Source organism: Coregonus lavaretus, assembly GCF_964263955.1.
Source record: "Coregonus lavaretus genome assembly, chromosome: 13".
In the NCBI taxonomy this organism is placed as follows: Eukaryota; Metazoa; Chordata; class Actinopteri; order Salmoniformes; family Salmonidae; genus Coregonus; species Coregonus lavaretus.
In genome coordinates this window covers 3,201,101-3,215,404 of record NC_140000.1, presented here as the reverse complement: position 1 = coordinate 3,215,404, position 14,304 = coordinate 3,201,101, and the positions used below count along the sequence as shown (strand labels likewise).

Genomic DNA, 14,304 nt, shown 5'->3' with positions numbered 1-14,304 from the left:
GAGTGGAGGAAGGGAATGATCCTAAGGGAGAGAGAGAGAGAGAAATATGCTTGAAGCTCACTCAGCTCAGAGACAAAAGCATTTTAGCTGAAATGAGAGGATTGGCAGCTTTAAGGTTGTTATAGACATAGAAGCCGTTTTCAAAATATGGCTTTGGGCCTCCTGTAACGTAGACTGAAGACCAAGGACCATGTTGTACTGTAGCTACAGAAGTAATGGCTTATCTAATTTCTACCAATTTCTATCAGCATGTCACCTGTGCAACTAGATGAGACAAAACTCTAGATCACCTTTACTCCAAACACAGAAACACATACAAAGCTGACCATAACTCTATCCTCCTGATTCCTGCTTACAAGCAAAAACTCAAAACAGGAAGTACCAGTGACGTGCTCAATATGGAAGTGGTCCGATGAAGCGGATGCTAAGCTACATGACTGTTTCACTAGCACAGACTGGAATATGTTCCGGGATTCATCCGATGGCATTGAGGAGTTTACCACATCAGTCACCGGCTTCATTAATAAGTGCATTGACGATGTTGTCCCCACAGTGACCGTACGTACATATCCCAACCAGAAGCCATGGATTACAGGCAACATCCGCACTGTAAAGGCTAGAGCTGCCGCTTCCAAGGAGCGGGACACTAATCAGGACGCTTATAAGAAATCCTGCTACAACTTCTGACGAGCCATCAAAAAGGCAAAGCGTAAAAACACGACTAAGATCCAATCCTACTACACCGGCTCTGACGCTCTTCAGATGTGGCAGGGCTTGCAAACTATCACGGATTACAAAGGGAAACCCAGCCGTGAGCTGCCCAGTGACGCGAGCCTACCAGAGGAGCTAAATGCCTTCTATGCTCGCTTCGAGGCAAGCAACACAACCATGCATGAGAGCATGAGCTGTTCTGGACGACTGCGTGATCACGCTCACCGTAGCAGATGTGAGTAAAACCTTTAACCAGGTTAACATTCACAAGGCCGGATTACCAGGATACAGATGGATTACCAGGACACATACTCAGATCATGCGCTGACCAGCTGGCAAGTGTCTTCACTGACATTTTCAACCTCTACCTGACCCAGTCTAAAATGCCTACATGTTTCAAGCAGACCACTGTAGTCCCAGTGCCCAAGAACGCCAAGGTAAACTGTCTAAATGACTATCACCCCATAGCACTCACACCTGTAGCCATGAAATGCTTTGAAAGGCTGGTCATGGCTCACATCAACACTATCATCCCAGACACCCTGGACCCACTCCAATTCACAAACCTTCGCAACAGATCCACAGATGACGGAATCTCTATTGCACTCCACACTGCCCTCTCCTACCTGGACAAGAGGAACACAGTGCCCTCCAAGCTCATCACTAAGCTAAAGGACCCTGGCACTGAACACCTCCCTCTGAAACTGGATCCTGGACTTCCTGACGGGCTGCTCCCAGGTGGTGAGGGTAGGCAACAACACATCCGCCACACTGACCCTCAACACGGGGACCCCTTAGGGGTGTGTACTTAGTCCCCTCCTGTACTCCCTGTGGCCGTGCACGACTACAACATCCTCATTAAGTTTGCTGACGACACGACTGTGGTAGGCCTGATCCTGATGAGACAGCCTATAGGGAGGAGGTCAGAGACCTGGCAGTGTGGTGCCGGGAAAACAACCTCTCCCTCAACGTCAGCAAGACAAAAAAGCTGATCGTGGACCACAAGAAACGAAGGGCCGAGTGGAGCGGGGCTGTAGTAGAGCGGGTCGAGAGCTTCAAGTTCCTTGGTGTCCACATCACTAAGGATCTATCATGGTCCACACACACCAACACAGTCGTGAAGAGGGCACGACAACGCCTCTTCCCCCGCAGGAGGTTGAAAAGATTTCCTCAAAAAGGTCTACAACTGCACCATTGAGAACATCTTGATTGGCTGCATCACTGCTTGGTATGTGAACTGCTTGGCATCCGACCGCAAGGCGCTACAGCACATCACTGGGGCCGAGCTCCCTGCCATCCAGGACCTCTATACCAGTCGGTGTCAAAGGAAGGCCCTAAAAATTGTCAAAGACTCCAGCTGCCCAAATCATAGACTGTTCTCTCTGCTACCGCATGGCAAGCAGTACCGATGCACCAAGTCTGGAACCAACAGGATCCTGAACAGCTTCTACCCACAAGCCATGAGACTGCTAAATAGTTAACCAATAGCTACCCGGACTATCTGCATTTACCCTTTTTGCACTAACTTTTTTGACTCAACACATTCGCTGCTGCTACTGTTAATTATCTATCCTGTTGCCTAATCACTTTATTCCTAGTTATACAGTGAGGGAAAAAAGTATTTGATCCCCTGTTGATTTTGTATTTTTGCCCACTGACAAAGACATGATCAGTCTATAATTTTAATGTTAGGTTTATTTGAACAGTGAGATACAGAATAACAACAAAAAAATCCAGAAAAACGCATGTCAAAAATGTTATAAATTGATTTGCATTTTAATGAGGGAAATAAGTATTTGACCCCTCCTTGTTGGCAATCACAGAGATCAGACGTTTCTTGTAGTTGGCCACCAGGTTTGCACACATCTCAGGAGGGATTTTGTCCCACTCCTCTTTGCAGATCTTCTCCAAGTTATTAAGGTTTCGAGGCTGACGTTTGGCAACTCGAACCTTCAGCTCCCTCCACATATTTTCTATGGGATTAAGGTCTGGAGACTGGCTAGGCCACTCCAGGACCTTAATGTGCTTCTTCTTGAGCCACTCCTTTGTTGCCTTGGCCGTGTGTTTTGGGTCATTGTCATGCTGGAATACCCATCCACGACCCATTTTCAATGCCGTGGCTGAGGGAAGGAGGTTCTCACCCAAGATTTGACGGTACATGGCCCCGTCCATCATCCCTTTGATGCGATGAAGTTGTCCTGTCCCCTTAGCAGAAAAACACCCCCAAAGCATAATGTTTCCACCTCCATGTTTGACGGTGGGGATGATGTTCTTGGGGTCATAGGCAGCATTCCTCCTCCTCCAAACACGGCGAGTTGAGTTGATGCCAAAGAGCTCGATTTTGGTCTCATCTGATCACAACACTTTCACCCAGTTCTCCTCTGAATCATTCAGATGTTCATTGGCAAACTTCAGATGGGCCTGTATATGTGCTTTCTTGAGCAGGGGGACCTTGCGGGCGCTGCAGGATTTCAGTCCTTCACGGCGTAGTGTGTTACCAATTGTTTTCTTGGTGACTATGGTCCCAGCTGCCTTGAGATCATTGACAAGATCCTCCCGTGTAGGTCTGGGCTGATTACTCACCGTTCTCATGATCATTGCAACTCCACAAGGTGAGATCTTGCATGGAGCCCCAGGCCGAGGGAGATTGACAGTTATTTTGTGTTTCTTCCATTTGCGAATAATCGCACCAACTGTTGTCACCTTCTCACCAAGCTGCTTGGCGATGGCCTTGTAGCCCATTCCAGCCTTGTGTAGGTCTACAATCTTGTCCCTGACATCCTTGGAGAGCTCTTTGGTCTTGGCCATGGTGGAGAGTTTGGAATCTGATTGATTGATTGCTTCTGTGGACAGGTGTCTTTTATACAGGTAACAAACAGATTAGGAGCACTCCCTTTAAGAGTGTGCTCCTAATCTCAGCTCGTTACCTGTATAAAAGACACCTGGGAGCCAGAAATCTTTCTGATTGAGAGGGGGTCAAATACTTATTTCCCTCATTAAAATGCTAATCAATTTATAACATTTTTGACATGCGTTTTTCTGGATTTTTTTGTTGTTATTCTGTCTCTCACTGTTGAAATAAACCTACCATAAAAATTATAGACTGATAATTTCTTTGTCAGTGGGCAAACGTACAAAATCAGCAGGGGATCAAATACTTTTTTCCCTCACTGTATGTACATAGCTACCTCAATGACCTCGTACCCCTGCACATGGACTCGGTCCTGGTAACCCGTGTGTAGCCAAATTATCGCTACTCATTGTGTATTTATTATTACTTTTCTATTATTCCTCAATTGTATTTTTCTCAACATTGATGTGAAGGGCCCGTAAGTATTTCACTGTTCGTCTACACCTGCTGTTTACAAAGCATGTGTCGAATAACATTTGATTTGATTTAATGGCTGAACAGGTAACAGTCAGGACAGGTGAAGACGTTTGTCACGGAGTTAGACATCCTATCAAAGACCAGGAGGATGACCTACACCAAATCAGAAAAGACCAGACGGAACAGCGAGAAGGGTAAGGGATATGGAGGAAGAGAGGGACACAGAGAAAGGGGGGAGAGGAGGAGGAGGAGGAGGAGGGAGGGAGGGGGGTATACAGTATGTATTGAGAGTGTGTGTGTGAGGGTTATGGGTTTTGTCCCTAGAGGCAGATGGCTTCTTGTCTCATAGAGAAGAGTTTGGAATAAAATGAATAAAAAGGCCCTGGTTTCTTTTCAGCATCCAGGCTCTGTTATTCACTGTGTGGGTCCAGCTGAGCAGACACAGTAGGGAGAGCAGAGGATCATGGGAAAATAACACTAGTGCCTTTCTTTCTGTGAGGTCAGACACTGTAAGAACAACCGTCCAAACAAAAACACACCTCATACAATCATATACAAAACACACCACACACACACACACCACATACACCACATACAATTTCATACAAACAGAAACATAGACGTGAAGGGAGATCTAGTCAGTGATAGAATCTTTTTTACTATTCAGAAAGTCTAGTGAAAGGAAAAGTACAGTGCCAATTAAAACAGGCCTGCCTGTGGCTGGAAGTATGATGGATCAACGTTGAAAGCCTTCTGCCTTTTACACTGTATGTACTGTAGCTACTGTAGAAAACCTCTGTAATGGTAGCTCAAGTACAGTAAGGGAAAAAAGCATTTGATCCCCTGCTGATTTTGTAAGTTTGTCCACTGACAAAGACATGATCAGTCTATAATTTTAATGGTAGATTTATTTGAAAAGTGAGAGACAGAATAACAACAACAAAATCCAGAAAAACGCAATGTAAAATTTTTTATACATTTATTTGCATTTTAATGAGGGAAATAAGTATTTGACCCCTCTGCAAAACATGACTTAGTACTTGGTGGCAAAACCCTTGTTGGCAATCACAGAGGTCAGACGTTTCTTGTAGTTGGCCACCAGGTTTGCACACATCTCAGGAGGGATTTTGTTCCACTCCTCTTTACAGATCTTCTCCAAGTCATTAAGGTTTCGAGGCTGATGTTTGGCAACTCAAACCTTCAGCTCCCTCCACAGATTTTCTATGGGATTAAGGTCTGGAGACTGGCTAGGCCACTCCAGGACCTTAATGTGCTTCTTCTTGAGCCACTCCTTTGTTGCCTTGGCTGTGTGTTTTGGGTCATTGTCATGCTGGAATACCCATTCACGACCCATTTTCAATGCCGTGGCTGAGGGAAGGAGGTTCTCACCCAAGATTTGACGGTACATGGCCCCGTCCATCGTCCCTTTGATGCGGTTAAGTTGTCCTGTCCCCTTAGCAGAAAAACACCCCCAAAGCATAATGTTTCCACCTCCATGTTTGACGGTGGGGATGGTGTTCTTGGGGTCATAGGCAGCATTCCTCCTCCTCCAAACACGGCGAGTTGAGTTGATGCCAAAGAGCTCGATTTTGGTCTCATCTGACCACAACACTTTCACCCAGTTCTCCTCTGAATCATTCAGATGTTCATTGGCAAACTTCAGACGGGCCTGTATATGTGCTTTCTTGAGCAGAGGGACCTTGCGGTCGCTGCAGGATTTCAGTCCTTCACGGCGTAGTGTGTTACCAATTGTTTTCTTGGTGACTATGGTCCCAGCTGCCTTGAGATCATTGACAAGATCCTCCCGTGTAGTTCTGGGCTGATTACTCACCGTTCTCATGATCATTGCAACTCCACGAGGTGAGATCTTGCATGGAGCCCCAGGCCGAGGGAGATTGACAGTTATTTTGTGTTTCTTCCATTTGCGAATAAATCGCACCAACTGTTGTCACCTTCTCACCAAGCTGCTTGGCGATGGCCTTGTAGCCCGTTCCAGCCTTGTGTAGGTCTACAATCTTGTCCCTGACATCCTTGGAGAGCTCTTTGGTCTTGGCCATGGTGGAGAGTTTGGAATCTGATTGATTGATTGCTTCTGTGGACAAGTGTCTTTTATACAGGTAACAAAATGAGATTAGGAGCACTCCCTTTAAGAGTGTGCTCCTAATCTCAGCTCGTTACCTGTATAAAAGACACCTGGGAGCCAGAAATCCTTCTGATTGAGAGGGGGTCAAATACTTATTTCCCTCATTAAAATGCAAATCAATTTATAACATTTTTGACATGCGTTTTTTTGAATGTTTTTGTTGTTATTCTGTCTCTCACTGTTCAAATAAACCTACCATTAAAATTATAGACTGATCATTTATTTGTCAGTGGGCAAACGTACAAAATCAGCAGGGGATCAAATACTTTTTTCTCTCACTGTATTTCCCAACACGATCTTTATAGATCATGTTTCCAACAGACTAACTGGTAGCTCAAGGAAAATTTAATTAACTTCCAAACAAACTACAATAACATCAGAATAATATCCAAACTAGGCCCAGAACATGGATTAGAAATGCATTCATCACATTATTCCATCTCCCCACAAGCACCAGTTAGATTCAACCAGTGTGATGTGTCCCAAATGGCACCCTATTCCCTACATAGTGCACTACATAGTGACCAGAGTCCTGAGGGACCAGAGGGTATAGGGTGCCATTTGGGATGCACAATCTGTCAAGAAGAACTGTTGTTATAGGAGGAAACTGGCAGGCGTTTGGCCACTATGGCAACTCCTAGCACAAGTACACACACATTGAGTGAGTCTTGTGAACCGAGGGGGCTGACACACAGTAGGTCACCAGACAGGTCGAGTGGGTCTCTCCCCCCCTCCGGGAGGAATGTACATATATACGCGACAACACACACACCCCTGGAGACACACACACACAGCTGAATGAGGACTTACAAGACACAGAGTAAAGACAGCATGTGAGGGAGTATGTTTACTTTAGCTACTGTGTGTCTGAAACAACAGACTGATACTAGACAGTATTATAGTACACTGTTAACTAAAGTCAGTAAAGATACAGACTGATACTAGACAGAGTATTATAGTACACTGTTAACTAAAGTCAGTAAAGATACAGACTGATACTAGACAGAGTATTATAGTACACTGTTAACTAAAGTCAGTAAAGATACAGACTGATACTAGACAGAGTATTATAGTACACTGTTAACTAAAGTCAGTAAAGATACAGACTGATACTAGACAGAGTATTATAGTACACTGTTAACTAAAGTCAGTAAAGATACAGACTGATACTAGACAGAGTATTATAGTACACTGTTAACTAAAGTCAGTAAAGATACAGACTGATACTAGACAGAGTATTATAGTACACTCTTAACTAAAGTCAGTATAGATACAGACTGATACTAGACAGTATTATAGTACACTGTTAACTAAAGTCAGTAAAGATACAGACTGATACTAGACAGAGTATTATAGTACACTGTTAACTAAAGTCAGTAAAGATACAGACTGATACTAGACAGAGTATTATAGTACACTGTTAACTAAAGTCAGTAAAGATACAGGCCATTAGAACAGGCGTGGCTTCACTCCATAGGGACATATGTTAAGTCCCAAATGGCAACCTATTCCCTACATAGTGCACTACTTTTGACCAGAGCCCTATAGTCCCTTGTCAAAAGTAGTGCACTATAAAGGGAATAGGTTGCCATTTGGGACGAACAGAGAGAGCACAGGAGGACTGCACTTTGACCTCCTTCCTCTTTTTTTGGACATGACAGACTGGCAGGTGTTTGTCCTACACTGAAAGCCTAAAATCAGGGAGACCTGTCATTGGCCCAGCTCGTCATGTTTTCCAAGACTGCATCCCAAATGGAACCTATTTAGTGCACTACTTTTGATCAGGACACATAGGGCTCTGGTCAAAAGTAGTGCACTGTACTGTATAGGGAATAGGGTGCCATTTGGGACAAAGCCCCAGCTTGACAGAAAGAGGTGTGACACTCAAAACAACACATTTTTACAGACACTGACATTACTGACTGACAGGCTGGCAGTCTGATTTCAAAACTCAAAACATGCTCTAGATATCGACTCGCCAAAGAACGGCTCATGTCTGCTGGGAAAACCCCCCAATGCTATACAAGGTCAGACAGTCTTCATTTGACCAGGCCAAATAGCCTAGAACATGTACTTTATGTATATCAGGTACAGTATGATTTATAACGTAAATACAGACCATGCTATGGAGAATCCTCACGGAGGGGTTTAGTTTTATTTGAAGGATTAATCTCTGAATGTGTTGGAATCCGTCAGAGTCCATGAACTACTGACCAAGTGAAGAGCCTGTTGGGACAGAGCTGGGATAGAGCTGGGACAGAGCTGGGACAGAGCTGGGACAGAGCTGGAATAAAGCTGGGACAGAGCTGGGACAGAGCTGGGATAGAGCTGGGACAGAGCTGGGACAGAGCTGGGATAGAGCTGGGACAGAGCTGGGATAGAGCTGGGACAGAGCTGGGACAGAGCTGGGACAGAGCTGGGATAGAGCTGGGATAGAGCTGGGATAGAGCTGGGACAGAGCTGGGATAGAGCTGGGACAGAGCTGGGACAGAGCTGGGATAGAGCTGGGATAGAGCTGGGACAGAGCTGGGACAGAGCTGGAATAAAGCTGGGACAGAGCTGGGACAGAGCTGGGATAGAGCTGGGACAGAGCTGGGACAGAGCTGGGATAGAGCTGGGATAGAGCTGGGACAGAGCTGGGATAGAGCTGGGACAGAGCTGGGACAGAGCTGGGACAGAGCTGGGATAGAGCTGGGATAGAGCTGGGATAGAGCTGGGAAAGAGCTGGGAAAGAGCTGAGAAAGAGCTGGGACAGAGCTGGGAAAGAGCTGAGAAAAAGCTGGGAAAGAGCTGAGAAAGAGCTGGGAAAGGTCCCCAATAATATGGCTCCTGCATTAAGAGCTTAAGGCTCTCACTGTCCCCTTAACTCTAACTCTAGTGGACAGACCGTGACATGAATAGCACAGTGCTGGTGGGTGTTGGAGAGGAGAGGAGAGGAAACGGATGCCTTGCCTTGCCACTGACAGGACTGCCTTGTTGATGTCAGATGACTGATGGAGACCAATTTGCGTCCAAAATGGCACCCTATTCCCCATATAGGGCATTACTTTTTACCAGGGCAAAAGTAGTGTACTACATAGGAAATATAGTGCCCTTTGGGAGGGACACAACCCTAGTGCTGTTTATCAGAACTAAATGACTTGTTCAATATTCCAAGGAAGACCAGGGGTGTACGGCTGGCATGAGAGGAACATAACAGAGGACCAGGGGTGTATGGCTGGCATGAGAGGAACATAACAGAGCAGAATGTCAAGACAACATCACCCAACCAAACATGGATGAAGAAAAGGCTTTGTGATTATACCATGTTTAACAGTCAAAGACTGAAGAAGAAGAACATGTCCAATCACAACAAAGTGTGAAATGTGCTGTTGCTATGCTATGGCTTGGTCCGGTTGCCACCTAGTGGTGAGATGTGGGAATGGCCAACACCCCAGAACAACACAGTAGAATGAAAGCGTTTCACATTGGCTAATATAATCACAGACAATCAATATCCTTCAGCAGTTAGTTGATGAGAACAATGGTGTGAAATGTGTGATTCATCTATAGCCCCAGAACAGTGTCTGTTACACAGAATAACATCCTTGTCCTGTTGGTCATCATGAACTTTCATGAGAAGTGATGTCAGGAAGGAAACACCCTCCTGCAGAGACAATAAATCTCTCACTCTGATGAGAAACTGTTACATAATGAAACACTCTACCCTTATTGCAGATGTTGATAGAGTAGATGTTAATGAACATGTTCTAGGGACATTACTTCTTCCAGACTGTGTGGTGAGACCAGGAAAAACTCTGGTCTGTTACAGTCTATAGCTAGGGCCCAGAGTTGTTCCTGTTCAGGTCACAACTATATTGAGGACATGGAACATTTTCTTCTGCAACGTGACCCAAATGAACTACTTTCCAGTGCATGCATTATAACATTGGCTGAAATAGTACTCAAACACACCTACTTCATGTTTCTAAATGATTTCTTTATTCAGACGAAGGGTACTGCTATGGGATCCCCTATGGCAACTAACTATGCTTATTTGTATGTGGGTTACATGGAGAAACAGTCAATTTTCAACCCTCTCAAAAATGTTTTTTTATTATTTGGAAACGGTACATTTGTTCTATGGAGGGGTGATTCAAAAAAGCTCCAGGCATTCCATGCTTTTCTTAACTCTTGTTCTGAGCACCTGAGATTTACTATACAATCTGACACACGTCAAATCAGTTTCCTTGATCTTCTGATTTTGTGTGAGGATAATGTTCTATACACTGATCTTTACAGGAAACATACTGATCGTAACAGTTTGTTGAGGGCTGATAATTGTCACCTGCTTCCCTTGAAGCCAATTCTGTCGAATCAAAATAATTGGAAAAAACAATCAGATTTCGACAGAAATATGGCTGGGACGCAAAGAAAATTCAAGGAGACGGTGTACAAAAATGGTCAAATTAATACTGCCAGATTAATACTGCCATTGAGAAAATTCAAAACAAATCGAGACCTGATCTCTTTCAAGGACAGTCTCGCAAAAAGAAGCATTCTTGCGTTCTAACTACACGCTATTCAAAGTGCTCTGAACAAATTAAGGGAATCGTTCACAAACATTGGCACATTCTAAGATCCGATGACAGTATTGGTTATGTGTTTTCGGACCCTCCCTTGGTCGTATTCTCTGATTTACCACCCCTAAATATCCCTGCACCAGCCATTCTTGTGATTATTGTGATTTTGCTATTCATTATACATGTTTGTGGGCCTATGTAGCCAAGTTGTATCTATGATCGTATGCTATCTATTCATGGTTTTTGCATGTTCTGTTTATCTGTGAATTAACCAATGATATCAGGCCACACCCGGCCATGATTACAGACACCTGTGTGTGTCCTTTGACACTATATAAACTAGTGACCGGCAGTGTTTGTCATTTACCCTGATGAAGACTGCTTGTCTGTCGAAACGTTCTTTATCAGGTTATTAAATTATTGCATTTGAGCTCATAGAGTGTGAGGCTTTCCTTTTCTTTTTCAGGTCACAACTATAGTCAGGAAATACTCTGGTCTGTTACAGTCTATAGCTAGGGCCCAGAGTTGTTCCTGTTCAGGTCACAACTATAGTCAGGAAACACAACAGTAGTAGATGTAGGCTAGTAGTGGATGTAGCGCGTTAATACATAGATAACCTCTGGTGCTATGGGAGAAAATCATGATCACCACCATCATCATCACAATCACCACCATCATCACAATCACCACCACCATCACAATCACCACCAATACCATCATCAATGTGATCATCACCAATGTAACTTTTCATAGCACTTTTAGTTACATAAAGAATGTCAAAGCGGTCTAGTATCTCACCTTACTGTCCTCTCTCTGGAAGGTGACCCTACGGGGTTCAGTGCATCTTCGGCTCAGCCGGTGCCCCATCTTGTCCTTCAGCAGGGAGGTGTAGCCCAGGTGTTCATAGATGGGGTTGGTGGTCATCTTGGCAATGTACTCTGCAGCCTTGGTCTCGATGTACAGGGTGATGAGGCCATCCGTCACCAGGTCGTGGACCGTCTCGAAGCGCTTCTCCCCCACAAAGTGCTTCCCGTCATAGAACAGTCGGTAGTTCAGGGTCTGGTGCCCAAACCTGGGGAGAGGGGGTAGAGTGAGTGGGTGGGTAGAGGGAGGGAGGGAGCCAGGGAGTGAGGGAGGGAGGAGAGAGAAGGAAGGAAGGGAGAGTCTTTGACGAGGTGTGTATATTTAGTATGTAAATGTGTGTGTACTGTGTACGGTACCTTAAGGCCAAGGTGTTGGTCCCTGGCTGTCTCTGGCTCTCTCTGACGAGGTAAGCCCCCTCTGCTCCTCCCAGTAGCTCATCTGCATACTCTCTCGATAGCATGCCATGGAACCTTGAGAGAGCCACAAGTCTCCTGTCAATGCTGCCGCAAGTCCCCTGTCAATGCTGCCGCAAGTCCCCTGTCAATGCTGCCACAAGTCTCCTGTCAATGCTGCCACAAGTCTCCTGTCAATGCTGCCACAAGTCCCCTGTCAATGCTGCCACAAGTCCCCTGTCAATGCTGCCACAAGTCCCCTGTCAATGCTGCCACAAGTCTCCTGTCAATGCTGCCACAAGTCCCCTGTCAATGCTGCCACAAGTCCCCTGTCAATGCTGCCACAGGATGTGCACACACACACACAAAGATGTGCACACACACACACACACACACACACACACACCTTCAACGCCCTAACCACATGAAAAGCTAGTCGTTAATGATAAATCACACAGCCAGTCTCCCCAGCAGCTGTATTAGAAAATGGATGAAAAAGATGACGATCACAAAGGAAGTCCCACTACTCACTCTCTGCCGTAATATCTGGGTCTGCTCTCCATCTGTAAAGCCAGAGGAGAGAGAGAAGATACATTGGCTGACAGAGAGATAGTCAGTTGAAATGTCACTTCAATGGCTTGGCCAAGAGCTCTCACAACCTGTTTTGATTGAAGGATATGGGTTTCTATGTCCCTCTGTCTCTATCGGGGAACAGATATCTCTTTCTCTCTGTCTGAGTCTCTCTGCCTCTCTGTCTGTGTGTCTTTCTCTCACCTTGTATCTGTCTCTGTTTCTGTCTCTGTATCAGTCTGTCTCCCTCTCTCTGTGTCTGTCTCTCTCTGTCTCGGTCTCCCTCTCTCTGTATCAGTCTGTCTCCCTCTCTCTGTGTCTGTCTCTGTCTCTGTCTCCCTCTGTATCAGTATGTCTCTCTCTGTGTGTCTGCCTCCCTCTCTCTGTGTGTCTGCCTCCCTCTCTCTGTGTGTCTGCCTCCCTCTCTCTGTGTGTCTGCCTCTCTCTCTCTGTGTCTCTCTCTCTCTCTCTCTGTGTCTCTCTCTCTCTCTCTCTGTGTCTCTCTCTCTCTCTCTCTGTGTCTCTCTCTCTCTCTCTGTGTCTCTCTCTCTCTGTGTCTCTCTCTCTCTCTCTCTGTGTCTCTCTCTCTCCCTCTGTGTCTCTCTCTCTCCCTCTGTGTCTCTCTCTCTCCCTCTGTGTCTCTCTCTCTCCCTCTGTGTCTCTCTCTCCCTCTGTGTCTCTCTCTCCCTCTGTGTCTCTCTCTCTCTCTGTGTCCGTCTCCCTCTCTGTGTGTCAGTCTACCTCTCTGTGTGTCAGTCTCCCTCTCTCTGTGTCAGTCTCCCTCTCTCTGTGTCAGTCTCCCTCTCTCTGTGTCAGTCTCCCTCTCTCTGTGTCAGTCTCCCTCTCTCTGTGTCAGTCTCCCTCTCTCTGTGTCAGTCTCCCTCTCTCTGTGTCAGTCTCCCTCTCTCTGTGTCAGTCTCCCTCTCTCTGTGTCAGTCTCCCTCTCTCTGTGTCAGTCTCCCTCTCTCTGTGTCAGTCTCCCTCTCTCTGTGTCAGTCTCCCTCTCTCTGTGTCAGTCTCCCTCTCTCTGTGTCAGTCTCCCTCTCTCTGTGTCAGTCTCCCTCTCTCTGTGTCAGACTCCCTCTCTCTGTGTCAGACTCCCTCTCTCAGCGTCAGACTCCCTCTCTCTGTCTCTCTCTCTGTGTCTCTCTCTCTGTGTCTGTCTCTCTGTGTCTGTCTCTCTGTGTCTGTCTCTCTGTGTCTGTCTCTCTGTGTCTGTCTCCCTCTCTCGGTCTCTGTCTCTGTCTCTCTCTTTCTCCCTCTCTCTGTGTCTCTCTCGGTCTTTCTCTCTCGGTCTTTCTCTCTCTGTGTCTCTCTCGGTCTTTCTCTCTCTGTGTCAGTCTCTTTCTGTGTCTCCCTCTCTGTGTCAGTCTCCCTCTCTCTGTGTCAGTCTCCCTCTCTCTGTGTCAGTCTCCCTCTCTCTGTGTCAGTCTCCCTCTCTCTGTGTCAGTCTCCCTCTCTCTGTGTCAGTCTCCCTCTCTCTGTGTCAGTCTCCCTCTCTCTGTGTCAGTCTCCCTCTCTCTGTGTCAGTCTCCCTCTCTCTGTGTCAGTCTCCCTCTCTCTGTGTCAGTCTCCCTCTCTCTGTGTCAGTCTCCCTCTCTCTGTGTCAGTCTCCCTCTCTCTGTGTCAGTCTCCCTCTCTCTGCGTCAGTCTCCCTCTCTCTGCGTCAGTCTCCCTCTCTCTGCGTCAGTCTCCCTCTCTCTGCGTCAGTCTCCCTCTCTCTGCGTCAGTCTC

At 46.1% G+C, this 14,304-nt stretch overlaps 1 protein-coding gene across 1 annotated transcript in view; it reads right to left on the bottom strand.

The window, feature by feature from the left end:
* Positions 1 to 14,304, bottom strand: part of LOC311140674 (beta-chimaerin-like) — a 45,324-nt gene that overhangs the window by 11,497 nt on the left and 19,523 nt on the right. Inside the window, exons 4-6 of the mRNA XM_084175847.1 lie at positions 12,532 to 12,563; positions 11,965 to 12,078; positions 11,543 to 11,816 (exon numbers count right to left, since the gene is read on the bottom strand). Coding sequence (XP_084031973.1) covers positions 11,543 to 11,816; positions 11,965 to 12,078; positions 12,532 to 12,563 — 420 coding nt within the window. The remainder of the gene's footprint in view (positions 1 to 11,542; positions 11,817 to 11,964; positions 12,079 to 12,531; positions 12,564 to 14,304) is intronic.